Raw genomic sequence first — 27139 nt, 5'->3', positions numbered from 1 at the left:
CACTATTGCCTCATTGGGGCAAGATCTACTGGGAAGAGTTGCTGTGATCTGAGCTGTTTGGTTTCTTTGAATAGTTCACTGACACCTTGTGAGTTCTTCCTGATCTGCTCCTGGCATCTACCCTGACAAGAAATAAGTCTTGGTGAGCAGGCAGCAGAGGGACCTTCCCCCTCATGGGGTGACTGCAATGGTGGCGGCTCCTATCCATAGATAAAGGAGGAGTGGCAAAGGCACATGAGACTCCCTTCTCTGTATCTGCCACCCCTCGCAGATGTTCCCAGCCTGCCGCCTGAGGTGACTATCTCAGCAAGTCTCATGGGTGGGCCAGCCCTGCCTTACATGGTTCTCAATTTAAGGGGAAAGTCTTAGCATATAGTTGTGATGCTTTTTGCAGCACAAGTGAATCAATAAGGGCCCCCTTTTCTGGGGGGGGGGGGAATTACTCAGCTGGAAATCCACCTTCTTTAAGTGAACAAACAGAAAGATGCAGTGACAAATTTGCATCAGTGGACTTGACCCCTGATCGGTTATAACTTGCATTTTGTGTGTTTGTTTGAAAAATAAAGAAATCATTACGACTTTGACTCGTATGTTACATCGATAAGCGTCATTACACAACAGATGAAACATGTACAAATGGTTTATTCTTTCTTTCTGCTTCCACCACCCCCTTATTTTTATTCAATGTCCCCCAATTGCACCTGAGGCTACTACTGCCCTCCGGATTATTCCAGCGCCCCTCAGGGGTGGGAAACACTGATATAATCCCATCTCCATGCCTCCTTAAGCACAAATAATCATAATGAATGCACAATAAAAAGGGCATCTAGGAGGGCCTAAAGGGTTCCCTTTCTTCCCTGTTTTCAAAAAGAAGCTTCACCGGTTTTTTAAAAATGCACACAGAAAGTTAGCATCATTTCTAGAAACACAAACCCTGCTGAACAGAATCTTACTGAGGTGCTCCAAGATCATACAGTAAGGCAGTGTGGCGAGGTTCTCTTCCCCCATCTTAATCTTTCTTTAATCTTTTAATTAATGCCTTGATTTTATTTTACTTTCAAACAGTATGGGCTCCTTTTGACATTGTACACTTTGTGGTGAAACATTAGGAAGCTCCTACACAACCTGACCTGAAATCAATGCTCGCTACAATACGGATATCTCAGAAAGACTTAACTTACCTATACCAGCAGATGATGTTGCATAGCAGGGTCATTAAAAACTACAAGTAAATGAGAAAGGGTAGGAAAAGAGGAGGGTGTTAATACCCCAAAAGGCTGTGGAGTGTCGTTTAGCAGCTATTGCAATAAATTACCTGATTTCAGCAAGTAGATTAATTTAACAATGGCTAATTCTTTGATATCATCGTGCAACCTCTTCCCAAAACACACAGCCTTGGGGTTTTTCTTTTTCTCTCTTTTAATAAAATGGCATTTCTTTTACAGAAACGCAGATAGGCTTCCTGTATCCACATGCACAAACCGTGAAGATGTAGCACTGATGCATGGATGGTTATGAGTTCCAAAAGCAGCCTTAGGGTCTCACAGGTCTATTTGCAAGTAAAATTCCAAACTCATTTGGCATTGTATAGATGAAGCTTCTACAATCCCCAAGCAGATTCTGTGTCCCTCACTTAGATCCCTCCTGCTTCCACCCTAAGTGCCAAATGTGATACAGTGGTGCCTCGCAAGACGAAAAGAATCCGTTCTGTGAGTCTCTTCGTCTAGCGGTTTTTTCGTCTTGCGAAGCAAGCCCATTGACGGATTAGCGGATTAGCGCTATTAGCGGCTTTTAGCGGCTTAGCGGATAAGCGGCTTAGAAAAAGGGGGGGAGGAAAAAAAACCCCGCAGGAACTCACAAGACATTTTCGTCTTGCGAAGCAAGCCCATAGGAGATTCGTTTTGCGAAGCACCTCCAAAACGGAAAACTCTTTCGTCTAGCGAGTTTTCCATCTTGCGAGGCATTCGTCTTGCGGGGCACCACTGTACAAAAGTAAACACACCACTCTTAGTTGTGTTGTGCCTCTTTCTCTTTTTTACTGTAAGTAGGCACTGTGGAGTTGTTGTGACTAGGTTCAGGACTAATGACTGCGTACAGGGAGGGACTGATCCTGTCCTCCCCTGCTACAGTCCCCAAGGAAATGCTTCCCTGCTGCTATACGCTGTAGAAAGGAAGGCCCCATTTTCAGCAGCTCTGCCCCTCCTCAAGAGCTGCAGCTCCAATCCTCATTGGGCCCCCACAGCCGCTGCTATTTAGACTAAAAAATTAAGGAGGACACATTTAGTCCAAGAGAGGAACAAAGAAAGCCTCTGTACATCAAGTCAGACCATTGGTCAAGCTAGATCAGTCTGCACTGACTGGCAAAAGCTCGCCAGGATTTCAAATGAGGTCTTTCTCAGTCCTACTTGCAAGTGCCAGAAACTTAACTTGAGGCCTTTTGCATACAAAAGATGTTCACTGAAGTTCGGCCCATTCCCCTTCCTAATCTCCCCAATTTCTTCCATTATAGCTGAAACTCTGATTTCATCCTCTGTAACTTCTCATTTTGCTTGTTGCAATCCCTCCTTTTGGGCTTTAATCTCTCAGGCGTTCATCCTGTCAACTTTTCATAAAATACTTTGTTTAATTGTGTGTGCTTTTAGGATTCCCCCCCCCTTAATGTGTCCAGTGGTTCTTATTTTTATCTGTGAGCTACATTGAGTCCCATCAGAGGAAAAGGTGTATACATAAATCTATAGAATCATAGAATTGTAGAGTTGGAGCAGATCTCAGTATCTGGGAAGGTGCGCATGGGAGAAAGGAGTTCCCAGTGCCAGATTTAGGGCAATGGGGGCGGTTCCCCCACAGAGGGCACCAAGCCAAGAAGGTACAAAATCAAGAAGATCCATAATTAAGAAGACCCAAATTTTAGCCTCACACAGGGTACCATATACTGAAAGATGACTCATGTTTGCCCCTGGAATCCTTGAGGTTAAGTTGGCCCCAAGCTGTTCAGGGCTCCCAAATTACAGGACTCGTTGGCTCCTTTGATGTAGGTTTTAGAAGTGAAACATGGGGGGGGGGGCACAATTTGAAAGGAACAACTGTAGCTTAGTGGTAAACCACCTTTTGCATGTTAACAGTCCCAGAATCAATCTCTAGCAGGGGTCAGCAAACTTTTTCAGCAGGGGGCCGGTCCACTGTCCCTCAGATCTTGTGGGGGGCTGGATTTTTTGTGGGGGGGGGGATGAACGAATTCCTATGCCCCACAAATAACCCAGAGATGCATTTTAAATAAAAGGACATATTCTACTCATGTAAAAACCCGCTGATTCCCGGACCGTCCGCGGGCCAGATTTAGAAGATGCTTGGGCTGGATCTGGCCCCCAGGCCTTAGTTTGCCTACACATGATCTAGGACAGGGGTCAGCAACCTTTTTCAGCTGTGGGCCAATCCACCATCCCTCAGACCATGTGGTACACCAGACTATACTTTTGGGGGGGAAATGAACGAATTCCTATGCCCAGAGATGCATTTTAAATAAAAGCATACATTCTACTCATGTAAAAACATGCTGATTCCTGGACCGTCCACAGGCCGGATTGAGAAGGCGATTGGGCCGGATCCGGCCCCTGGGCCTTAGTTTGCCTACCCATGATCTAGGGCCTCCTAACACCAATCTGAATCCCTTGAGAGCTGCAGTCCAGGCTTCACTCAGCAAGAGGGTCTCAAGACTGAGGCCGCTTCCCTGCCGCCACCTCCTCTGATGCACCACTGGCCAGCTGTTGGCTGCCCACCAGTAGCAGCCAGTCTGGGAAGACCAGACTGGGAAACTGGTCTCAAATTTCAGCAGTGCCCCCCGCTTGCCTTCCATTCTACATAACAGTTGTGGAATTCACTAATCTCTGTGTTTGCTTTGACTCTTTTCATATACCTGTTTTCCTCGCGAAATAATTCCTTCAGGCACTTCTGGGTATTCATCCTCAAAGCTTGTTTCTTCCTCCTCAAAGCTTGTTTCTTCTTCCTCAAAGCTTGTTTCTCCGTCCCAGATTTTCTCTCTCTCCAAGTTTCTTCCTCCCTTCCAACTTGTTCTGTCCTCTTCAACGGTCGATCTGCTTCCTTCACTTTCCTCAACTATTTGACCTAGCACTGATTTGGTTCGCAGAAGAGGCATCGAATACATTCTCATTCTGGATACATTGCGTTTTATTTTCGGTACAGAAATCTTGGTGTTTGGAGTATATCTGGTTATGCCAGTCCAATCCCTGTTGCTTGCTCTAGATGCTGCAATACTTTCCTGTTTGAGGTTTGACATTGATGATCTTATGAATCCCTGCAGGTTCCCTTTGAATGCTTCGGGTCCTTCCTCCTGGAAACTGTCTGTGACTTCTCTAAGCCATTTCTCCACATCCACTCTAGCTTCTTCAGCACATACCTCATTGAGGTGTGTTTTGGATTCTTCAAGCCATTGCTTGATATTTTGCCGGGATGCTTCCGGGTCTTCTTTGAGGTACCCTAGGGTTTCTGCAAGCCATTCTTGAGTATTCAGATTGGAGGCTTCCTCTTTGAGACTCTGTATCGCCGATTCAGCCCACCCCTCCACATTTACTATACTTTCTTCAGAAGTTCCCTCTTTAAAATTCTGTGCAGATTCTGCAAGCCATTCGTACACATTCACCTTAGATGCTTCAGGACCTTGCTCTTGAACATTCATCATGGCTGCCTCAAGCCATCCTTTCACATCATGTCTTGATGTTTCAGGACATGTTTCACCCAGGTTTCCTATGGCCGTTTCAAACCATTGCTGTAGGTCCATATCAGGTCCTTCCTCTTCCATGGTTTTCAGGTTTTGTTCAAGCCACTTTTGAACCCCTAGTCTGGAGGCTCCCCTTTGGACATTTGCTATCGATTCATCAAGCCACTGCTGCACACTTTTGGCAGTTGCTGGAGGAACGTCCTCTTTGAGGTTCAGAATGGATGCTTTTAGGAATTCATTCAGGTCCTGCTCGGATGCTTCAGGACCTCCCTCTTGGAGACCTTTTCTGGTTTCCTCAAGCCACTCCGTCACATCCTGTCTGGACGCTTCAGGCAACTCATCTTCAACGTTTCTTAAGGATTCTTCAATCCAGTCCTGCACATTCTCTATGGATGTTTCAGAACTTTCTTGTATGCGGCTTATTAAGTTTGACTGAAGCCACTTCCCCACATTCAGCATGGACTTCTGTTGGTTTTCTGTGAATGGTTTCTGCACCTTCTTACTGGATGCCTTACCTTTCTCCCGGATGCTTTCCGTGTCTGCTTCAGGACTTTTCTTCTGGATACCCTTCATGGGTGCTTCAGGAATTTCTTGGATGTTTTTCATGGATGCTTCAAGCCATTCTTGTATATCTAGACGGGACGGTTCAGGCCCTAGATCTTGCAAGTTTCTTATGGATGCTTTAAACCACTCCTTCATATCCCCTCTTGATTCTTCAGGATATAGCTCGTCAATTCTTTTCATGGATGATTCAAGCCATTCCTGCAAACCCTCACTGGAATCTTCAGGACCCCTTTCCATGAAGTCCTTAATGGATTCTTGAAGCCATTTTTGCATATTTTCTCTAGATGCTTCATTGCCTTCCTGTACAACACTTCTCATGGATTCTTTGACCTTTTGCTTCATTTTCTCTTTTGCTTCTTCGTTTTTCAGACCTTTCGATGCTTGAGGCCATTCCGGAACAATGAGCTGGGTTGTTTCAGGACCTTCCTGCCTGGATGCTTCTGGAGGTTTCTCCATGGCTGCTTGAAGCCATTCTGGCACTGCAAGCGCCTCCTGCTGAGCATTTGGTTTTGTTGCTTTGCGACTTTGCCCTCGGATTTCCTGGGTGGCTTTACTGGATGCTTCAGCCCACTCCGGCATACTTAGGCGGTCTGTTTCAGGCCCTGCCTCTTGGAGGTTCTCCTCCTTTCTAGATGCTTCAGGACATTGCTCTTCAATGTCCTCCATAGTTTGCTTGGGTGCCTCAGGACTCTTCTCTCTGAGGTTTTCCATAGGTTCCTGAAGCGTTCCTAATACATTCTCTTTACAAGTTTCAGAAGCTTCCTCTGTGGATTCTTCAAGCCGTTTCTTCTTTAGTTTACCCCTGAGCAACTTAGGCTTTGCTTCAGACTCTTGAAGACCCTGGAGGCTCTTAATGGATTCTTCATGCCATTCTTGAACACCTAGGTGGGATGTTTCGGGACCTTCCTCTTGGAGGTTACTTATGGATATGTCAAGCCATTCTTTCACATCCTGTCTGGCTTCTTCAGGACATTTCTCTTCAACGTTTTTACGGGATTCTTTGAGCCATTCATCAATAGATGGTTTGGGTGCTTCTGAAACTTCCTTTGTAAGGATTTCCATGGATGCCTCAAGCCACCTTACTACTTTCTTCTTGGACGTCTTGGGATCTGCTTTCCCTTGGACTCTCTCTATGGATTCTTCAAGCCATTTCTTGTTTAGGTTATATCTGGATGATTGAGGAACTTCAGGAGCCGGGCTTTCGCTTTTCTGTGTCATCTTTATAGGCTCTTGCTTTTCTGTGTCATCTTCAGGTCTTTTAGCATGTGTGCTTGTTTGCCATATATAAACACAGCTTCTTTTTCCTGCTCCACTCATCTGTGCTTCTAAATGTTCCATGCCTACTTCATACAAACATGGTTCATAACGGTCTTTACTCAGCTCCTCTGCCTGTCTATAAAAATAAGAAATTTATTAGAGACGGCTTGAACAAAATAATCTAAATCAGTGTTTCCCAACCGGTGTTCCGCGGCACACTAGTGTGCCGTGAGACGTTGGCTGGTGTGCCGTGGGAGGGAGGCGGGCGAGTTGGGCGGTGAGAGGCGGCGGCGGCGAGGATCCGCGTCGAGCCGGGGGCGGCTCCGCGGTGGTGGTGCCGAACGGCGGGGCAGCGCGTGCAAAAGGGAGGAGCGCGAGACAGCGGAGGAGGAGGAGGCCGGCATGTCCGGGCAGCAGCAGCAACAACAGCAGCAGCAACTCCCGGCGACGGCTCCTCAAGCCCCGCCGCCGCCCCCTCCTCCGCCCGCTATCGCCGCCACCACCACAACAGCCGCCGCCGCCGCCTCAGTTGCCGCCGTCCCTCAGTCCCTCGCTCTGCTGCCTCCTACCACCCCCAAAGCTTGGAGGTTCCCCGGCAAGGGGGAGGGAAAAAACTTTCACTTTCGTGCGTCCCTCCCGGCGTGACGCTGCGCGCTGACGTCACGGGGCTGTAATGGTGGTGTGCCGCGAGATTTTTTTCATTAAACAGGTGTGCCGTTGCCCAAAAAAGGTTGGGAAACACTGCTCTAGATCAACCTTGACTACTGCCCATGCTGCCTGGAGTCACAGGTTCCTCATCCCTTGCCCAAACTTCAGAGGCAGTATATATACCGATGGCCTCTGGCTGACCGAAAAATGTTGCATTCTCCGTCATAACCTTTTCTATTGTTATGAGAATTATAAGGTCTAAGATATAAAATAAATGTACCAAGCAAACACATACATAAATATATAAACCACATGTCTGAAACAGTACAGGAAAAAAAGTCCTGAAACCATTTTGTCTCTCCCAAATTGACCTCAAATGTTTCTCTGCAAGGAAGGAGGAAATGGGAAAAACCTCCCCATTGTCTCTGTGCTCACAAATCCTGCCTTAAGGGCACATTTAATATATGAATAGGATGAGCCTGTGACCTGGACTCAGGAATTAAGTATTTATCGTCACAAAAGAATGACCAGGCTCACTAGGTCAGTGTTTCCCAACCGGTGTTCCGCGGCACACGAGTGTGCCGTGAGACATCGGCTGGTGTGCCGCGAGATGCCTGGAGGGAGGCGGGCGAGTCGGGCGGCGAGAGGCGGGGCGGCGGCGGCGAGGAGAGGCCGCGCCTCCTGCTGCTGCCTGGCGCTCCTCCTCGCAGCCGGCAGCGCTGCCTGGGCGCCTCCGCGCGACTCTGCCTCGCTGGGTTTGGTCTCCCAGCAGAGACGGGTCACACGCGCACCTCCCTCCCTCCCTCAGCCTGCGTGGAGGGAGAGCCAGAGAGAGGCATCGCTCCTGCGCGGCGGGAGAGGGAGCAGCCGGAGCGATGCCCCAAACGAGCTGAATTCCGAGCGAGGGACTGAGGGGGGAGGGAAAAAACTTTCACTTTCGTGCGTCCCTCCCGGCGTGACGCTGCGCGCTGACGTCACGGGGCGGGGCTTTAATGGTGGTGTGCCGCGAGATTTTTTTTCAGTAAACAGGTGTGCCGTTGCCCAAAAAAGTTTGGGAAACACTGATCTAAATTAACATTAACTTCCTTAAGGCACTAAATCAGTGGCTTCTCAATCCAAAAGCAAATTTAATTAAATGAAATGGGTCGCACATTATATTTGAAAATTTACTGCGAGGAGCAACATGTCTATATCTTATCAGAGGAGCTAAAAAAAATTCTCTCCAGTTTTGGAATATTTTTACAGAATTTCAGAAAATGCAACTATGACAAAACCTACCTATGTTGTTCCAAAGCATCCCTCAACCCAAATATTTTCCTTGGCTGCAAACACTTACAATGTAGCCTGTAGCTCAGAGTCCTTGAGTTCCTTCTGCAGGCAATTTATTTTCATCTGAAGACTCTTAAAAATCAAAACACACATATGTTTACAGGTGAATAACAAAATACACTTATCTCTCAATCACACTCACTTTGTCCCTGTCTCTCTCTCTCTCACACACACACACGCATTTTGGGATTCTGCAGATCTTGTTATTATGAAAAGAAACATCTTTCAGAAGGGGAAAACTTGTGGTCTAAAAATGCAGGGAGCACTTTCTCTGTGGCGCAAACAGTGAAGGAGGCGTCCCCTCAGCAACTTCAAAAAGGTTAATGGGGGTGGCTGGCTCTTTTCTTCATTGTGTACCCCAGACTCATAACAGCCCTCATGCAAAATAATCACTGATCCTCTGAATGTGTGCGTTTGTTGGAGTTGACAGCAGACACACACACACACACACACACACACACACACACACACACACACACACCTCCCGCCCAACAGACCACTATGGAAATAATTGGATCCTGTCTGGATAGGACCCTTAGATCCTGAGCTGTGGTAATGGCAGCATCGCTGTGCCCCAGGGTCTGAAGGCCACGGTCTCTGCTGTGATGGTTAGACCAAAAATATGCTCTTCCCAGTGGTGTGTGTACTTGGGGGACTGGGATAATCCCCCAAATGTTCCCCTGGTGCCTCCTTCCCAAAGCCTGGGAAGCTTCTGCCCAGCTTAGGAAGAGAGGAGTGATGGTCACATGTGCGACATCAGCACTTCAAGACGTCACACGTGTGACGTCACCCCCACCCCTCAATCGCCCTCACAAGCTGGTGCCTCTGGCCCTAGCTGTTCCCCTACAAAAAGTTAACTGCACGCCACTAGGTGTTCCCACCGCCCACTTCATATGAGGTGGGAGGTGGAAGAAGGAAAGAGTTGTCCAGAAGACCTCTGGTTTGGGCCATGAAACTGCTGCAAGGGTGAAGACCTGGACACTGGCGTCCATAAATAGTGTGTTTGGGAAGCTGAGCAGCACAGGAGCCCAAAGGCATACCCTCCAACATTTCTCCCGATGAAAATACAGTGGTTCCTCACAAGACGAAAATAATCCGTTCCGCAAGTCTCTTCGTCTAGCGGTTTTTTCGTCTTGCGAAGCAACCCTATTAGCGGATTAGCGCTATTAGTGGTTTAGCGGCTATTAAAGGCTTAGCAGCTTAGCGGCTAAAAGGCTATTAGCAGCTTAGCGGCTTAGAAAAAGGGGGGAAAGTGAAAAAAATTGCAAGACTCGCAAGACGTTTTCGTCTTGCAAAGCAAGCCCATAGGGAAATTCGTCTTGCGAAGCGCATCGAAAAACGGAAAACCCCTTCGTCTAGCGGGTTTTTCGTCTTGCGAGGCATTCGTCTTGCGGGGCACCACTGTAGGAACATCCCATTCCTTAATGATAATTTTACTATTTATATCGCACCCAACTTACTGGGTTGCCCAGTTCAGCAGTTCGAATCCCCGTGACGGGGTGAGCTCCCGTTGCTCGGCCCCTGCTCCTGCCAACCCAGCAGTTCGAAAGCACGTCAAAGTGCAAGTAGATAAATAGGTACTGCTCCGGTGGGACGGTAAACAGCGTTTCCGTGTGCTGCTCTGGTTTCCAGAAGCAGCTTAGTCATGCTGGCCACATGACCCGGAAACTGTATGCTGGCTCCCTCGGCCAGTAAACCAAGATGAACGGCGCAACCCCAGAGTCGGTCACGACTGGACCTAATGGTCAGGGGTCCCTTTACCTTTACCTTTAAGGGAAAGTGGGACATTTGAGGATCAAATCAGAAACCAGGACACCTTCTCTAAAACAGGGACGTCCCTGGAAAATAGGGACACTTGGAGCAAAGGGCTTTTTCCATATCCATGTTTAACTGTTTCCAATCTAGTAGGCTACTTAAGAGGTACCAGGGGAAGGAGATTCTCCAAACTGGATTAGGATCTAGGTTGAAATGCTCTGCCAGCGTGTGTGTGTGTGTTTATGGGTACACAGGTCAAAATGGTTTCTCGCATTTGCAGAGCATGATTCTGGGAGTAAAGAATGAGCCTTGATTTATTTTAAAAAACCATTAAAACCACACATCTCATAAAAAGTCCATCTGATCTCCTCTCCACCAGGCATATATATTTAGGCCTGGACATTTTAAATAAGTAGTATTTCCATTTTAAACTGTCATGGCTGAACTCCCTTTTGATTTGCTAATGAGGTTATGTCACAGCCAATCTCAACACTATTTAATCAGAAATAGTCATACTAACTTCAAGGGGGAAAGAACTGTATTACTGAATACAAATATCCTTGATGTACCTCAATATGCTTTCCTTGTTCAATCAAAGCTGCTCTGGTTTCAACCATAAGTACTTGTTCCTGTAGTGCAAATGAAATGCAACATTTTAAAGAAAGAGTGAAACCCATAATTTCCATTACACAAATGTAATGGTTTCATATTTTGTTATCAAAATACTTCTTAGATAATTAATGTGTGATTATTTTTGATCTGTATGTACATATGTGTGACACACACACACACACACACACACACACACATATATATTACACTGCCTTTTTGCCCCTTTTATACAAAGGCGGCTTGTACTTGTTCTATCTATCTATCTATCTATCTATCTATCTATCTATCTATCATCTATCAATCTATCTATCTGTCAATAAATATAAAGCAAGAAAACAACAAGACCTGAATGAAAACAACAGCAAAAAAACACTTTACCCTGCCGCCCTATGCATGTTTAACATGGAGTAACCCCGCTGAACATAGTTCAATTGCAAAAACTCACAGCCTGTCCAAAGCCTGGTAGAATAGAATGGTCTTTAATTGAAACACCAACAAAGCAGGTTCCTGGGAGTTGGGGTTTTGCAATGGAGAAAGCTGTGTCCTTGGCAGCCACCCATCTGAGGGTGAGGGTACCCATAGCACAGTTTCTGCAGGCCAGGGAAGAGGAATCTGTGGCCCTCTCCAGGTTCTGTTGGACTCCTTTTTTATTTAATTTTTTATTTAATTTTATTAGCTTAATATAATTATTACAAAATCAAAATCAATTAACAAAGTGTTACAATTACATACATATATCCAAAACTCTCCATAATGCTGTTAACAAAAAAGAAAAATATAGAAGAGAAAAGAAGAAGAATGAAAAAAAAAAAAGACAGGAAAAGGAAAAGAAAAAGAAAGAAAAATTAGAAAAAAAAAATAGAAGAAAGTAGGAAGAATTTCTTCCAAATTTATTCTACATGTATTTCAATAAACAAATAATAATAAAATTTCATTGAATGATTTCCACCGCTTACACTGCACTTCCTATAGATATTTTAAACATAATTGTATCTGTTATTCCATAATTCCTCCCCCCCCCCAAATAATCTTATATGTTGGAGCTGGTTGAAAGAGTGAATCTTACTTAAAAATAGGGAGGTTTTGGAACTGGAAGGTTGGGATAAAATTTATGGATGGTATGGCTATTTATGGGAAAATACAAGTACATAGAAGAATTATGAATCATTTGGTGAGAAAGGCCTTGTTTGGAGTATGGGAGAGAACAAAGGAGGCAAATTATAGAAAAAACTCTGTGGTGGACCTCCCCGGTAGAGGCAACCTCCACACTTAAAAACAGGTTCTGTTGGACTCCTAGACAGCCTTGGCAATGGTCGGGGATGCTGGGAGCTGTGGGAGAACAACATCTAGAAGCCCAGGTGGAATGAATCAGCCTCGTGTAAACAACATGCTTAAGTCTAATTAATGCATGAAGGGGGTTAAGACCATAGAATAAGCTGTCCTGCTAGGCTTAGCTAGGTCACTCCTCCTCACCTTGGGAGGAAGGGTTACCAAACTCTTTGTCCTCTCACTTCCACCATGTGAACCCTACCAGCAAGAAGGTCTAACCTGAACACTCCAAGCTTAGACTGCATGGCTTAAGGGAACCATCTTTGTGTTTCTACACAAATAATTCAGAAACCTTTACCATACTGAAACCTAAGTTATACCACCTGCCTTTTCGTGCCGCAGTATGGAAAAGCACATGATTCAGACCTTGGAAGGGTTTGTAAGTAAACCATTTTTAATTAGACAAATGTGTGGTCTAAGGGAAGTGGGGAATTTTAGAAACAGCTTAGAAGGGGGATATTTTAAAGGTCTAACTGGGTCTATTTCCACACTTTGCTTTGCTGCATATCTCATTATTTAAAATCGCTGCCAGGGTCCTCTCACCAAAGAGTTCTTGCCCCAGACCTGGATCCAGATGTCCAGAGAATTATTCTTCTATTTTTCTTTTAACCAAACCAAAACTCAACAGTCCAAAGGTTCTCCATTCCTGGACAGACTGTGGAGAAGTAGGCAGTCCCAGATCCTCCAGCTAAAAACCAGCACACAGAACTGCCTTCAAAAATAAACTAGGGGTCTAGGAGTCAATGAAACTTTTTAAGCACCAGCAAAATGTGGTGAATCCTATAGGATCCTGCTGTTGAGCTGGTTGCCATATCCTTGAACCACTCACACATTGAAGAGATCCGCTATAAAAACATCTGTGCCAGTTTATGTGTGCTGTACTGGCCTCCCTGTTCACGTCAATGACAAGATAGTAGGAGCTGAACGCACATAAGTCTCCAGATCATAGTGACTATGTTTATATTCTGGTTTTATCTAAACAGATTTCAAAATCCTGTTACAGGATCATATTGTGGTGAGATACTGCTAGCATAGCAGGGATTTTAACACTTTTGAATCTATTTAGAGAAAAATAAATTCATTTTGCCATCAGCTTAACTGCAAATTAAACCTGATTTCTTATTCTCCGGGGGAGCGGGGTGAATATTCCATTATAGCTACTGCATATATATTTTCCAGTACCTTGAAAAGATCTCCCTTTTTTTCTTCCATCTTCTTTTCCCAACATTGCAGTGTCTTCTTCCAAAAGAACATTTATCATTGACGGAGGAGAGAGAGAGAGAACAGATTTTGTAAGTCTTACGTCCTTTTGGGGAAGCTATATTCCATACTTAACGATTGCAGCATCCACAAAAAGTGCCTTCACAAGCAGAGCTTTCCTGTTAGCCACAAATGCAACACTTTTCAATGGAGTCAGCTAAAAGCCATCATGTCTTGAATAATCAAGTGATTATGTACAAACCAACTGTCAGGGCTGCCACTCAGTCCCAGCTCACATAGGACCACGCTAGCCAGCGTTCAGGTTAAAAGAGTCTTTATTGGATTACAGGTTGCATTTCCAAACTGCAATGTGCAGCCCTACTTCTTCTAGGTCAGACCGGCGAAGACCCGTCTGAGTCTCCGCCTCTAGCACACCAGCTTAATATCCTAGCCTTGCTCCACCTCCTGCGCCTTTCCTTCCGTCTCTGGGTCCTTCTGCCCCCCGGGGTCTCTTCTTTCCTACTCTCTTCTGACGCGGACCCCCCTGACCCTTCCGCCTCCTTGCGGCGGGCTTTGGGACCTGGCTCACTCTCTGGGCTGCTTACTGCGCCAGCTTCCGCTACATTTGAACTTGGCGCGCGCGCCCAACTCTCCACCTTCCTCTTGATCGTTTCGTCGCTCCCCGAGGTGGGCGTGACTACTCCTGACTCATGCTCTCCCTCCTTCTGAAAGCCTCCGGAACCCGATATCTGGTCCCCTTCCTCCCCTCTGCTCCCGGCTGGGTACGTGGGTCCCGATCTCCAACTGCTGCTCTCTGATCCCTCTCTGGACCCTTCTTCCTGGGGTGTCCCCCTGTTTTCCCCCCTTGCTCTGACCGCTGGCGCTCCCTTCTGGGAATCTTCGGACTCACTGGATAAGCTCGGCGATCTCGGTTCGTCATCCCCACTCATCTTTCCTTCGTATTCCTCCCCCTCGCTCTCCGTCTCCTCCCTTCTCTGCGTCTCTGCTCCTGAACCCCTGACACCAACGTACAGTTTCTCCCTACACCTGTTATTTGTGTGTTTTCCCCATTGATCTGCCCAGAAGCCAAATTTTACAACAGCAGCAAAATACAACTAAAAATGATAACAAAACAAAGATAAAACAGATAATAAAACAAAGATAATAAGACAAAGATAAAAAAGATAATAAAACAAAGATAAAACATGCTCATCTCAGCTATCTGCCAATCTCCCATTCCCACCACCCTTCTGAGTAATACCCCTCCCCACCTTCTCACTATATAGAAGGATCTGGCAACTTCTGTTTCAGTGTATCTGAAGAAGTGTGCATGCACACGAAAGCTCATACCAAGAACTAACTTAGTTGGTCTTTAAGGTGCTACTGGAAGGAATTTTTTTATTTTGACTATGGCAGACCAACACGGCTACCTATCTGCAAAGATAAAATACTAATCTTCAACCCAATATAACAACTAAGCAACACAAACAACATTTAAAATGGATGTGTGACACCCCACCCTACTCGCTGAAGGTACTGTGGAATGGGAAAATCCTACTTGCTTCCTACAGGTGGTTAAAGAGCTAAATGCATTTATGGACCCCAGAGGGGGTGAAAACCTCATGTCTGCTTAAAACAGGGAAGTACTGGTGGCATCTTTTACTATGGCAGGAGCTTTTGTGCTTTAGATCATAGTCCAGATGAAGTGGACCCACGAAAGCTGATGTCATAATAAATTTGTTTGTCTTTAAGGGGCCACAGCAATTCGCAGAAAAACCAAATTGCCATTTGCTCCGATAGAGTGCTAAAGAATGGTTTTCCAGCAGATGTCAAAGCGATAAAAAACTACCTGACATTCAGAAGACATCTTAAGGCAGCCCTGTTCAGGGAAGTTTTTAACGTGTGATATTTTAGTGTATTTTTGGTTTCTATGGAAGCCGCCCAGAGTGGCTGGGGAGGCCCAGCCAGATGGGCGGGGTATAAATAATAAATTATTATTATTATTAATTATTATTATTATTATTATTATTATTATTATTATTATTATTATTTTCCCCAGAGGGAAACAGAGGGACGAGACGAAGTGTGGAGAAGTCCACTGTCGGCTATCCCTCTGGAAGTTATTCCTGGGATGTGTTATTGCAATATTTGGGAAAACGAGGGACTTTTCTGCAGCTCAAGCTGCCTAGTGACTGGTGGTTGGGAGAAGGGTGGGTTGGCCTTTTCCATTGTGCAAGGCTTGGCTTGCTTACTTGGATGCTTCTGGCACAGAGCTGATGGGGTAGGTCCAGCCTGTACGCAGTGCTGGTTAGTGCCCCTTGGGACTGGTAGGGGGGAAGGCAGGAAGACCAACAGTAGGGAGAGCCAATGACTGGCAGAGCCAACCCATGACTGCTTGTAAGTAAGAAGGCAGGCAGGTGGCAGTGCCCCATGCGCTCTAATGGACCGGCTTCCACTGATTGCACATGCCCAGAAGCGGTCCTGAAATCTCCACCCCTCCTGGCCTGGATGAGGCCTTCTCCTCCTTCCCCACAGCTGACAACATGAAGCCTCACCCTGTAAACTGATCTGATTTTTAAAACATATTGGTTTCAGACATGCAGTGGATGCCCTCAAAATTAATAGTGTTTTCAGACCATCAGTTCTAAAGCTTCCATCCATCTCTAGGTTGAACCATGAGGTCAGCAAACAGCTTGGCAGCCACATGAACTTGGAGGGTAGACTATAAGTGAGATGGTTTATAAATACTGAATGCTGACAAATGCGGCAAGAGGAGAAGCAGAGCGGCAATGCCTTGCGGTGAGCGAGAAAAGACCGTTGCATTAGCACATTTTTGTAATGGAAATGATCAAAGTGGTTCTGCGGGAGGGAGGACGGATTGAAGTAACACCTAATTATTCATGATGGCACCAGTGACCACAAAATCACTGTTTACTGCCACCCAGGGTAGGATATTAATAGGGGGATGTTTGTTTCTGCATGTCAAGAAAACGGATAACGCTCTTCCATTTTGTCAAGAGTAAATGCTGTTGCAAAATTATAGGCCCCCTTTCCCCAAGACAGGGAAACACAAGCCAAGCCGACTGATATAACACACTGCTTCCATCACAAGCTAGTCAGCCATACTGCTAGTCAGCCAGATAACTAGGAATACAAATTTGATGTAGCCAAGTCTTCATTCCCTTGCACTGAGGATGCTTCACAGCAAGGGTGTTATATTGAATCCTGTCTTCTGTACGCTGTGTATAGTCCTCCTACCTTAACAGCACATTTGAAGCACATTCCCCCCCCCCCTCAGAGAATTCTGGGAAGTATTGTTAGAGAGAGAGAGAGAGAGAGAGAGAGAGAGAGAGAGAGAGAGAGAGAGAGAGTTAGTTGCTGAGCAATTGTAACTCTGTGAGGGTTAAACGACAGTGCCCAGAATTCTTTGAGAGAAATAATGTGTTTTGAACATGCTTTAAGGGGGCAGTATGTGCACGGCTAGTTTAAACCTACAGTACTCAGTATATTTTGATAATGATCATATTGTTGCAAGTGTGATCTTTGCATAGCTGTCAATTTTCAGATTTGAAAATAAGGGATCAGCAGCCTCGAAAATAAGGGATCAGCAGCTCCACCTGTCCCGGGGACAGTCTATGGGATATCTAACAATCCGGGATAGCAGCAGGAAGTAGTGGGAAATGGCGATGGAATAAGGGAATTTCCCGCAAAAAAGGGGAAGGCTGTGGCTCTTTGGTTGTGCAATATCTTTTGTTTGGGCATTTGCGTAACTTGACAGCCGAAGGTTGTAGCTTAATAACATTTGACCCTAGCCCCCACCTGGGCCTCTGGACAGAAGCAACGCCTCATGGATCCTTTTAACAGGATACACTTAACCAGGGCTTTTTTTCCAGCCAGAACTCATCAGAACTCAGCCCCAGTGCCTCTCAAGGGGGCACCATTGCCATTATAAGAGAACAAGTTCCAGCACCTCTTTTTGTGAGGTTCCAGCACCTCTTTTTCTAGATAAATGGCACACTGCCCTTAACCAAAGAGGGGCAGGCAGTCGCTACAACCTTCCCTCCAGCCAAGACTAAGGCTTACTCAATGCCTAACCTCACAAATTTGTGGTGATTGCTATGAAATGGATAAAAACCAAAGTATGAAAGCAAAACATATGAAAAAGGGAGGGAGGATGGGAGCTCCAATAAGGAGGCTGGGGAGGAGGGCTGGGCAGGTCGCAATTATTCTGCCCCCCCCCCCCGGAGGGGAAGCCAAGCTACACCTATTGGCTGGTTGGGCCTGCCCCCTGGGGAATTCCCCCACCTAAGCATTTGGCCAATGCACAGGCAGGCTGCAATCTTCCCCGGCCAGCTGCCGGATCACAGGCGTGGCCATGGCCAGGTTAACAGCACTGCCTGACCATTAAAGGTAAGCAGACCTACGTCACACCCTACCCTCAGTGAGACCTGAGATTTGTGTTTGGGCTGAAGAGGTAAAAGAAGCCTGACTGTAAAAGTAGCTTTTGGGGGTTGAAGTGAGACGTGCAGGTGTTTGGATGAGCCTAGCACTGCTCTACAGACTAGTATTGCCAACCTGCCCACTTGCCGCCCTCCTCAAATTGTCTATCTGCACATAAATGGATATTGCAAAAATGCCATAAGATTCCAGCGCACTCGCTCTCTCTTCTCATGAGGAAATTGCCCTATAATTTCCCGCCGCTTTGGGAAGTGGAGACTCTGTAACAATATTTCCTTTTGGTCCCTTAGGTGATTTTATTTCATTGACTACATTGGAAATGTAAAATTGCATCCCAAACTGTGTAATGGAGCGTTGACTCGCTGAGGTGCTAAATGACAGTGGCACCTCTATGAATATGGAATTGCTTTGCTCAGAGTTTGAAGAGTATAGGCTCACATTGCACCATTAAAGAAAATTAGATATGGGTGCTACTGGGTTCTTTCTACAATATGACTATGCATAAAAGTCAGTACTGTCAACAAAGGACTCTTGAGATTGCCAGACAAATAATATCTGTATACTAGCTTGGATCACATTTTGTTGCTCTTTATAGATTTGATTTTTGGAAAGAAAATGTTGGTCTGAACAGCAAACTTGGTGCAGAATCCTGCCAGCAGTTATAGCCTAATTGAGTTCAAAGGGAATTATACATGGGTTTAGCATTGCAGCCTGTTTCTCTCCCCCCGCTCAATTAATAAAACATTACTTTTCATTTATATAGTATTTGAACAGGGCAGAGGGCTTTACTGTGGACTCCTTCGCACATAACACTACCAGGCCAAGGTTTAGCAAGAACAAGAAAGTGTGCAAGTGTTGTGCAGGAGAACTTCCCCAAAGCTGGTGCCCTGCAACTGGTGAAAACTGGTATACCTTTGCATTCCTTGTAAGTTCGTGCTCCAAGGGTTGCCAGGCTTCCACATTGCTTAGAAGATGGTGACGCCTGACAGAATCAGAGATGAGAGAAGAATCACAGCTGGCCATTCCATGGTGAGCCATACTTGTCCTCAGGTGTTCTTGATGCCTGGCCAGCTGACAGTCACACAATCTAGACCACTTAAAGCAAAAATAATTATACATCTATATTTTTAAGCAACATACTGAAAATATACTGAAGCAGAATGTGTACACTTCTGTCAAAGAAACAGTTCTTCTTTCTCTGTTCTCTGTTCGCTATATGTTCAGGGTCACACCAGGCAAATGCTACCACTTTCCTGGAAGGAAACATGGCTGGCCAACAGGGGCACTTGATGCAGGACTGAGACTGGGTCAATTAAATGTCCCAAACATCTTCTGCTTTGGGTAGCTTAGCGCCACAGTTTACCATGAAGATGACAGAGTTGGCAGCTATGAATGGCAAATTTTGTGGAGGAGGGAGAGGGAGATGAGGTGGCAAAGGGCAAGAGGGAGACATTTGTCCCCAGTCTGGTTCTGGCTATGCCCAATGTTAACTCTGGCTCCCAGATTGCTCTTCCCATTAGTCATCAGCCCATTGTAAAAAAAAGATTCCCCACCCTTCTTTAAAGGAGCTCAGAGTGACTCAGATGACACCAGCTCCCTCGTGATCGTTAGGCTGCTACTTAGTTTCACAGATGGAACTGCATCAAGCACCTTCAGATAATTCTCGGACCCCATATCTGCCCCATTCATTCCCACTATTCCAGTATGGCAGGAAGCAGAAGAATGGACTGGACATATTTTGTGCCCGGTAGCAACCTTGCTCCAACCTCCTGGATTGCAGGGTTGTTGTAGCAAATATACAACAATGTGGAGAAGATTTGGCCCACGGACATGTACATGGCTGACTCTGCTGCTTTACACCTGTGCAGAAATACCTCGATGTAGATATTATTCGTTTTGAATTGTTTGCTAAGTGTTGTGCAGGTGGTTGAGAAAATATTACTGTTCTGGTGGCGTTATAAAATGTACACTGGTACAACGGCCCCTCCCACACCTGGTGTATAGCACACCCTCCAAATGCCCCGATTTTCCAGGGACAGTCCCGGAATTATGAAAGCCACCCCCGTTTCTCATATGATCCCAGAATGTCCCTATTTCCCCCTCTAGTGCCACCACCAAGCTTGGAAAGGTAGATGAGCTGGCGCTTGTCCTGAATGGTGGTGGCAGCTGTGAGGGAGCTTCTCCTCGCTTCTCCATGGCCGCTGCTGCCAGCCTCCTCCTTTGGGCAGCTTGTAGCAGCTGCTGGAGGGCAGGTGAGGAGGAAGAGAAAGTGCCATTGCCAAGACCCAGCCCCATGTAACACGCCAGCTCTGAGGGGCAGGCAGAGGGCAGAGCTGCCCTGGGTGGAAAGGGGAGCGCAATGGAATACAGCGAGTCTTGATTTGGGGGAAATAAAAGCTTTGTGCATCCAAGTCTAATCTTGCCCCTTTCCAAAATTTATCTATTGGTGTGTGTTTTTATTTTGTAAAAATAGAATAGAATAGAATAGGATAGGATAGGATAGGATAGGATAGGATAGGATAGGATAGGGATTAAGGAGTTTCTCAGGGCAGCGGAGGGTGTCTATGCTTTGTTCCATTAGTGTAGTGCTGGTGGAAATGCTCTGTCAGTGAGGGTCAAAAATGGGGGAGGGGTCTTTGCCCGATAATAAATGCTGAAAATGTAAAGAAACTGAAGGTACTTTTTACCACCTTTGGTGGACGTGCCCGAAGATTAAGGCTTTCTGGGAAATGATATATAACGAAATGAAAAAGGTACTTAAATGTACTTTCCCCAAGAAACCAGAGGCCTTTCTCTTGGGCATTGTCGGCCAATTGGTGTCAAAGAAAGACAGAACTTTCTTTATGTATGCTACAACAGCAGCAAGAATACTCATCGCAAAGTATTGGAAGACACAGGATCTACCCACTCTGGAAGAATGGCAGACGAAGGTGATAGACTATATGGGATTGGCTGAAATGACTGGCAGAATCCGAGACCAAGGGAAAGAGACGGTGGAAGAAGATTGGAAGAAATTTAAAATTTATCTTAAGAAATATTGTAAAATCAATGAATGCTAAAATGTTCAGGGTATAGAAAAAAAGGGATTACAGCTGTAAAAGGTTAAGTAAAAGAAGAGAACAAGGGAAAATTAGATAAACTTAAGGGGGAGGATTTGCTGAAACTAATTTGAAAATTGGGATGCAGAAAGGGGAGGTATGGGGAAGTCGGTGAAGTAAGGTTTAAGAAATAAGGATTTGAAATTATACATGTTTGTTTATGTGTTTGTTTGTCTGTATTGTGTATTGTTTGTGTTTATATAAATTGTGGAAAACCAATAAAAAAACGAAAAAAAACACAACAAAAATGGGGGAGGGGGTCAAGGAGGGTCAGTTTCATGGAGTGAGAAACGTCCCTCTTCTCATCTGAGGAATGTTGGAGGGTATGCTATAGCCCCACACGTTTTGGGTGCTGAACGCCTGTAGGGGATCTCCTTGAGTAAGCTCTCATCTAAATTGCACGAGACGCTGACTCAAATAGGGCATCGTTCCCACAGCTGCCATTCAGCCGCCAACATGGCGGGGCAGCATGAACATTACAGGGCAGGACACTTCACTTTCCCCCTCAGGAGAGGGGAATCATATAGGGGGGTGGGAATGACTGAACAGGGGACCACGGCATTCTGCCTGGTCTTCAAACAATAAGATTTCTCTCTCCAACCTCTTCCTGCTGGTGCTTTATAGCCTTTGGCTTCTTGATCTTGATTCCGTCTTCCACCTCTATCTCCTCCCAGGTTCTTTTTATGTAACGCTGTGGATACTGCAGGCTGCAAGACATAATAATAGGCTGAAACACGGCAGACTGGGGAAAATGAGCGCTGAAAGGGTTTTTTAAAGGTGCCCCGGGGTTTAAAACGAATTTGGGGAGACTTCTTCTCACTCTTTGTGCGGTCATTTGCAACTGTCATTGTACTCATCAGAAATATTGGTAATTAATTATCTCTGTGAACTTCAAAAGCATTTAGAGAATATCGTGGTGGTGCACAACAACAAAATAAAAGCAGCTAGAACAAATCAAATACGGTTCTCATGACAATGTCAGCAATTACCCTTCCAAATATTTGTAATACAAATATTCTTAATAATAATTTACTTTAAATGTGGATTTGTATAGTGAGATCACTGGTGTTTTTTCTTTATCACTTAAAGTTTCTGAGAGGTGGAATTTGCACTGGGCATGTGACCCTGCCAAAAGGGGGTTCAATCCTCTGCCTTTGCTATTTCCCACCAGAAGTGGGAAGCGCCTTTGCTACTTCAATTCCCACCAGAATTACTACCTGCATTGCCATCTTCAGAGCTAATAGTAGCTTCAGGGGTTATTTTATTTCAAGACAGCACAGCACAGGCGGTAAGGGTCAGTCCCTTCCCATAATACCATGTCACCAAGCTAAATTACCTTCACTAAGCAATAACTTTTAATCAAGGGAAAAGATACTGGCAGATCCAATAACAGATTTCCTATGTCACACATGTTGTTTGACCGTGAGCTCCCGTTGTCTAGATATTTGTCATTTTACTAGCTATTTGCAGCCCAAGGATCCTGTCACAGAAGAACTTCCTATGCTCTAAATGGAGAAAATACTAAATATGGGTCGCTTCTGCTTCCTCCATTAATTGTATGGCCGGAGATTGAAGGTGGGGGTTTTCAGAGAGCAGCATCTGGCCTGACTCAGAGGCTTCAAGGTGGAGGTGGAAAGGGAGGAGAGGAGGCGCCAGCTTTTGCCAATCCCAGAGAAAGCAACAGGGTTGGACCTAGAAGGCTTCATAATGCATCTCCTATAAAGGTAAAGGTAAAGGTAAAGGAATCCCTGCCCATTAGGTCCAGTCGTGACCGACTCTGGGGTTGCGGCGCTCATCTCCCTTTATTGGCCAAGGGAGCCGGCGTACAGCTGCTGGGTCATGTGGCCAGCATGACTAGGCTGCTTCTGGCGAACCAGAGCAGCGCACGGAAACATCGTTTACCTTCCCGCCGGAGCAGTACCTATTAATCTACTTGCACTTTGACGTGCTTTTGAACTGCTAGGTTGGCAGGAGCAGGGACCGAGCAACGGGAGCTCACCCCATCACGGGGATTCGAACCACCGACCTTCTGATCGGCAAGTCCTAGGCTCTGTGGTTTAACCCACAGCGCCACCCACGTCCTGCATCTCCTATAGAGGGAGCCAAACAGATGAAAAAATAGCACCGGAAATATCTCTTACCTCCTCATCTCTTGTCTAAAATGCTTGTTTTCTTTCAAGAGCTGCTGGTTCTCCCCCACGAGCTTGATAATCATGTTGCTAAGGAATCTCTTCTCGCTTTTGAGCCTTTCTGTGGCCAGAAGCAGATCCGCAAACATCATCTTTCTATACAACATCAGGACCAGAACGAGATCAACCCCAACAGATGTGATTATTTTTTTAAAGTTTCAAAATACATCACCATGTGTTATTATAATTTACAATCAAAATTTACACAGCACAAATGGTATAGGTTTCCTGTGTATATCTAATCCATTTTTATTAATCCAATTTGATAGGCTACTATCATTTCTTTTTGGGCAGACGGGGGGGGGGGTGCTTCTTAAGCCAAGACTCAATGTTCAGCATCTCTTGATGGCATCTGAACCAAGTTCAGCACGGCATCTAATGGTCAACTCTGCCTCTGCTCACAAGAGACTCTTCATAATGCTAGAGCCCACGCCTAACTTTAATAGTGTTAAGGAATAACGTAGTGACATGGGTGTAGCCAGGATTTTCGTTGTAGGGGGCAGAACCTCAGTTTTCTATGAATTTTTATTTTATTTCATTGATTGAGGGGAGCAGCTGCCCCCCCTTGGCTATGTCCATCAACACTGATGTGATGTATGGGATCACTGATCTACATTAAACTGCTCATGTTTAGACCACTATACTGTTAAGTGGTGTTGGTTCTTTTAAATTGATTTTGACAAAGTAATAATAATAAAGAAACAAGAAAAAAAAACGTGCACCCCACCCCCGAGACCATTCCATTGTAACTATCAAACCTCCCAAAATTTTCACACCTCTTGAGATGGTTTGACCCTTTTCTGTTTTAACAGTACAAATTATACAAACACCTTCCATATCTCCTCAAAATCATTTCTCCTGCATATTCCCCATCTTACCTTAATAGCACATGTCAATTTATCATTAATAGCTATTATTAAACACCGTTAAGTGTTTGACAAAGCGACAGTTGACAAATAAATGCTTTGGAATCCCCTACTTATTAATATCAGGCAGGATAGGAGCCCTCAGTTTACTGTTTTAGATGCCTGCTAACAGGACCGGCCCACCCATGAGGCAAGATGGGGCGTCGCCTCGGGCGTCAGGATCCACAGGGGCAGCAGATCTGGCCTCCAAGGAATGCCTCGCCTGCTGCTCCTTGGAAGCTCGATCTGCCTTCTCCTCAGCAGACCCCTTCCATGCTGCCGGCCTCTTGGCCCTGGCAGGGAGGTGCCATTTTGTGCTTCGCCTCAGGTGCCAAAATGTCTTGGGCCCGCCCTGCCTGCTAAACACTTGTTTCAGCAAACTGCAAACCACACACCAACAGCATACCCATCTTAACAACATGACTGTTGTTGTTAACAAGGAAAGTGAAAAGATTAATCAGGGACAGCTCAGTATGTAGAGCATAGAATCATAGAATCATAGAGTTGGAAGAGACCACAAGGGTCATCGAGTCCAACCCCCTGCCAAGCAGGAAACACCATCAGAGCACTCCTGACATATGGTTGTCAAGCCTCTGCTTAAAGACCTCCAAAGGAGGAGACTCCACCACACTCCTTGGCAGCAAATTCCACTGTCGAACAGCTCTTACTGTCAGGAAGTTCTTCCTAATGTTTAGGTGGAATCTTCTTTCTTGTAGTTTGGATCCATTGCATGAGTGTCTTAATCTCAGGGTTGTGGGTTCAAGTTCCATGTTGCTCAAAATATTCCTGCGTTGTACAGGGTTGGGCTAGATGACCCTCACGGTCCCTTCCAACTATACCATTCTATGAAATGATGTATAAATAAGAGAATATGGGTGTTTCAAAGGATAGGATGAATTGCATTCAAAACTGCCTTTACTTTTTGGCAAAAGCTGACTACTATAAAGAGCTGCTTTATCTCATTTAGGCATATTCTAAAAGGTACACTAACCCAGAATAATTTCCAGAAGCAAAATATACTCTGGGATGTGGAAGAAGAACAAGGCCCTCACTTAGCTCCCAGCTCCCAGGTGTAGAGTCAAACTGTTATCAGCCCCAACAAGCTGCCCTCTAACCAGCCCTGGCAGTTGCCTTGTTTGTGAGGTGGCGTGAGATCACAACTGTGTAAATAATATTAGCAAACATCAAGTGAGATTTCATCCCTCCCCCCAGCATTTCAACACTGAGCATTTAAACCACTAGGACCTGTGATTTCCATGACTTCGGTGGAATAGCACAAGGTTCCTAACCTTCCTTTCAGATGGGACCACAAACCTTCTCCTTGCCCTTGACCCGGCAGAAGTCGACAGCCTTCCCCAAACCTCATGGACCTTTTATTTTGAAAGATTTGTCTTTGATACATTCGGGGAGCCTCTTTTATCTCCTTGGGGAGGTTATTTTGTTAAACTAAAGAGCCCTGGATGTTTGTGCAGTGTCACAATGTACTCATCTTTGTGAATTAAGATACCTAGAACCATTTATTTTTAAAAATCTTATACTAGTTACCTACTAGCTACCTTTGGGACGTGAGTGGCACTGTGGTCTAACCCACTGAGCCTAGGGCTTGCCGATCGGAAGGTCAGCGGTTTGAATCCCCGCGACGGGGTGAGATCCTGTTGCTCTGTCCCAGCTCCTACCAACCTAGCAGTTCAAAAACACATCAAAGTAGATAAATAGGTACCGCTCCGGCGGGAAGGTAAACGGCATTTCCATGTGCTGCTCTGGTTTCGCCAGAAATGGCTTAGTCATGCTGGCCACATGACCCAGAAAAACTGTCTGCGGACAAACGTCGGCTCCCTTGGCCAGTAAAGCGAGATGAGCGCCGCAACCCCAGAGACGTTCACAACTGGACTTAACTGTCAAGGGTCCCATTACCTTTACTAGCTACCTTTATGGTGGTTTGTGTGTGCAGGAGGGACTTTGGTTATGTACATAATAACCCACACAAAAATGCAGTTTCTCTCGACCTGGAATCATTTGTGCTCATCCTCAAGACGCTGCTTTCAATCTAGATTGATTCTAGATCCTGCCACCCACAAGGGCAGGGGTGGCTAATTGATACACATTTGAAAAGCCTCCTTGATTAGATTATCCACATTTTTTTCTTCCTTGCACATTCCCCAGGCAAATGAAGAAGGAAGTGGTGATTGCAATTTTGATATATGCTTACCCACAATGCCCTTGGCCAAGGGTGGATATGCCCTCCCCCCATTGCCGGGACCACTTACAACTGTTTGAATCTGTTTTCAAATGGGTAATGCAGAATCAATATTCAATCAGCATTTATTTTTGGAGAGAAACTGGTCCCCCCCCTTCAAGAAGTGCTTTACAGGGCAACAAAATCTGCAAAAGATTAGATTGTGCGTGGGCTATGTGGGGGGAAAACCCCAATACTCTGTCTCCACTGATTCTTGAATAAAATGCTGGGTTTATGCAGCTTTTGTTTAATACTTTCTTTATTTGCAATTCATGTGAACTGAAGACAGGAGGCTCTCTATCATTGTGGGTTGGGTTGATGTTGTCTGTTACAGTATTTTGCTTTCTTATCACTTACACACACACACACACACACACACACACACACACACACACGACAGATGCTCATGGACTTAAGGTCACTGATACCTTCATTCTTTATCACTTTCTCCTTTAACTCAGGTACCCTACAATGAAAGGGGCTGCAATGGCAACTTACAGAATGGCACACAGTCGAGAACTTTGTGGCTTCAACTGTTCTTCTTCCCCATTCTCTCTTAGCCCTGCCTGGGGTGGAGGAGTGTTTGTGATATAATCTGCCTCTAGAATATTGTTCGCAAGGCCCACTACCCCTGATGTTTTGAGTACATTTTAACTTAAAACTCTTCTATTCCATTGTGTAGTTCAGGGTCATTATTTGAATTCTTTTAAACGTTCTTTTCTGTGTGCTAGGCTCAGAAACCATGACAACCGCTTACCAGGCTCAGAGCAGTATTAAAAATACCCCTTTTCTGTCAGGCATTGATTATCTCTTTTATCACAACT

At 45.4% G+C, this 27139-nt stretch overlaps 1 protein-coding gene across 5 annotated transcripts in view; it reads right to left on the bottom strand.

Moving 5' to 3' along the window:
- The window catches only part of LOC308570356 (uncharacterized protein), a 57482-nt gene that overhangs the window by 3292 nt on the left and 27051 nt on the right, over positions 1–27139 (bottom strand). For 2 of the 5 annotated variants that reach the window (XM_081165098.1, XM_081165097.1), the window contains exons 3-10: positions 23127–23270; positions 21587–21692; positions 18800–18982; positions 13412–13468; positions 10858–10917; positions 8541–8605; positions 3914–6692; positions 1182–1222 (exon numbers count right to left, since the gene is read on the bottom strand). In XM_081165098.1, coding sequence (XP_081021224.1) covers positions 1182–1222; positions 3914–6692; positions 8541–8605; positions 10858–10917; positions 13412–13468; positions 18800–18982; positions 21587–21692; positions 23127–23266 — 3431 coding nt within the window. In that variant the 5' untranslated portion in view covers positions 23267–23270. Of the gene's footprint in view, positions 1–1181; positions 1223–3913; positions 6693–8540; positions 8606–10857; positions 10918–13411; positions 13469–18799; positions 18983–21586; positions 21693–23126; positions 23271–25070; positions 25218–27139 lie in introns of those variants that run through there. The other 3 variants (XM_081165096.1, XM_081165099.1, XM_081165100.1) reach the window with 3 other exon arrangements.

This window comes from Podarcis bocagei, assembly GCF_964188305.1.
Source record: "Podarcis bocagei genome assembly, chromosome: 12".
Classification (NCBI taxonomy): Eukaryota; Metazoa; Chordata; class Lepidosauria; order Squamata; family Lacertidae; genus Podarcis; species Podarcis bocagei.
This window is presented reverse-complemented; position numbering and strand designations above follow the sequence as displayed.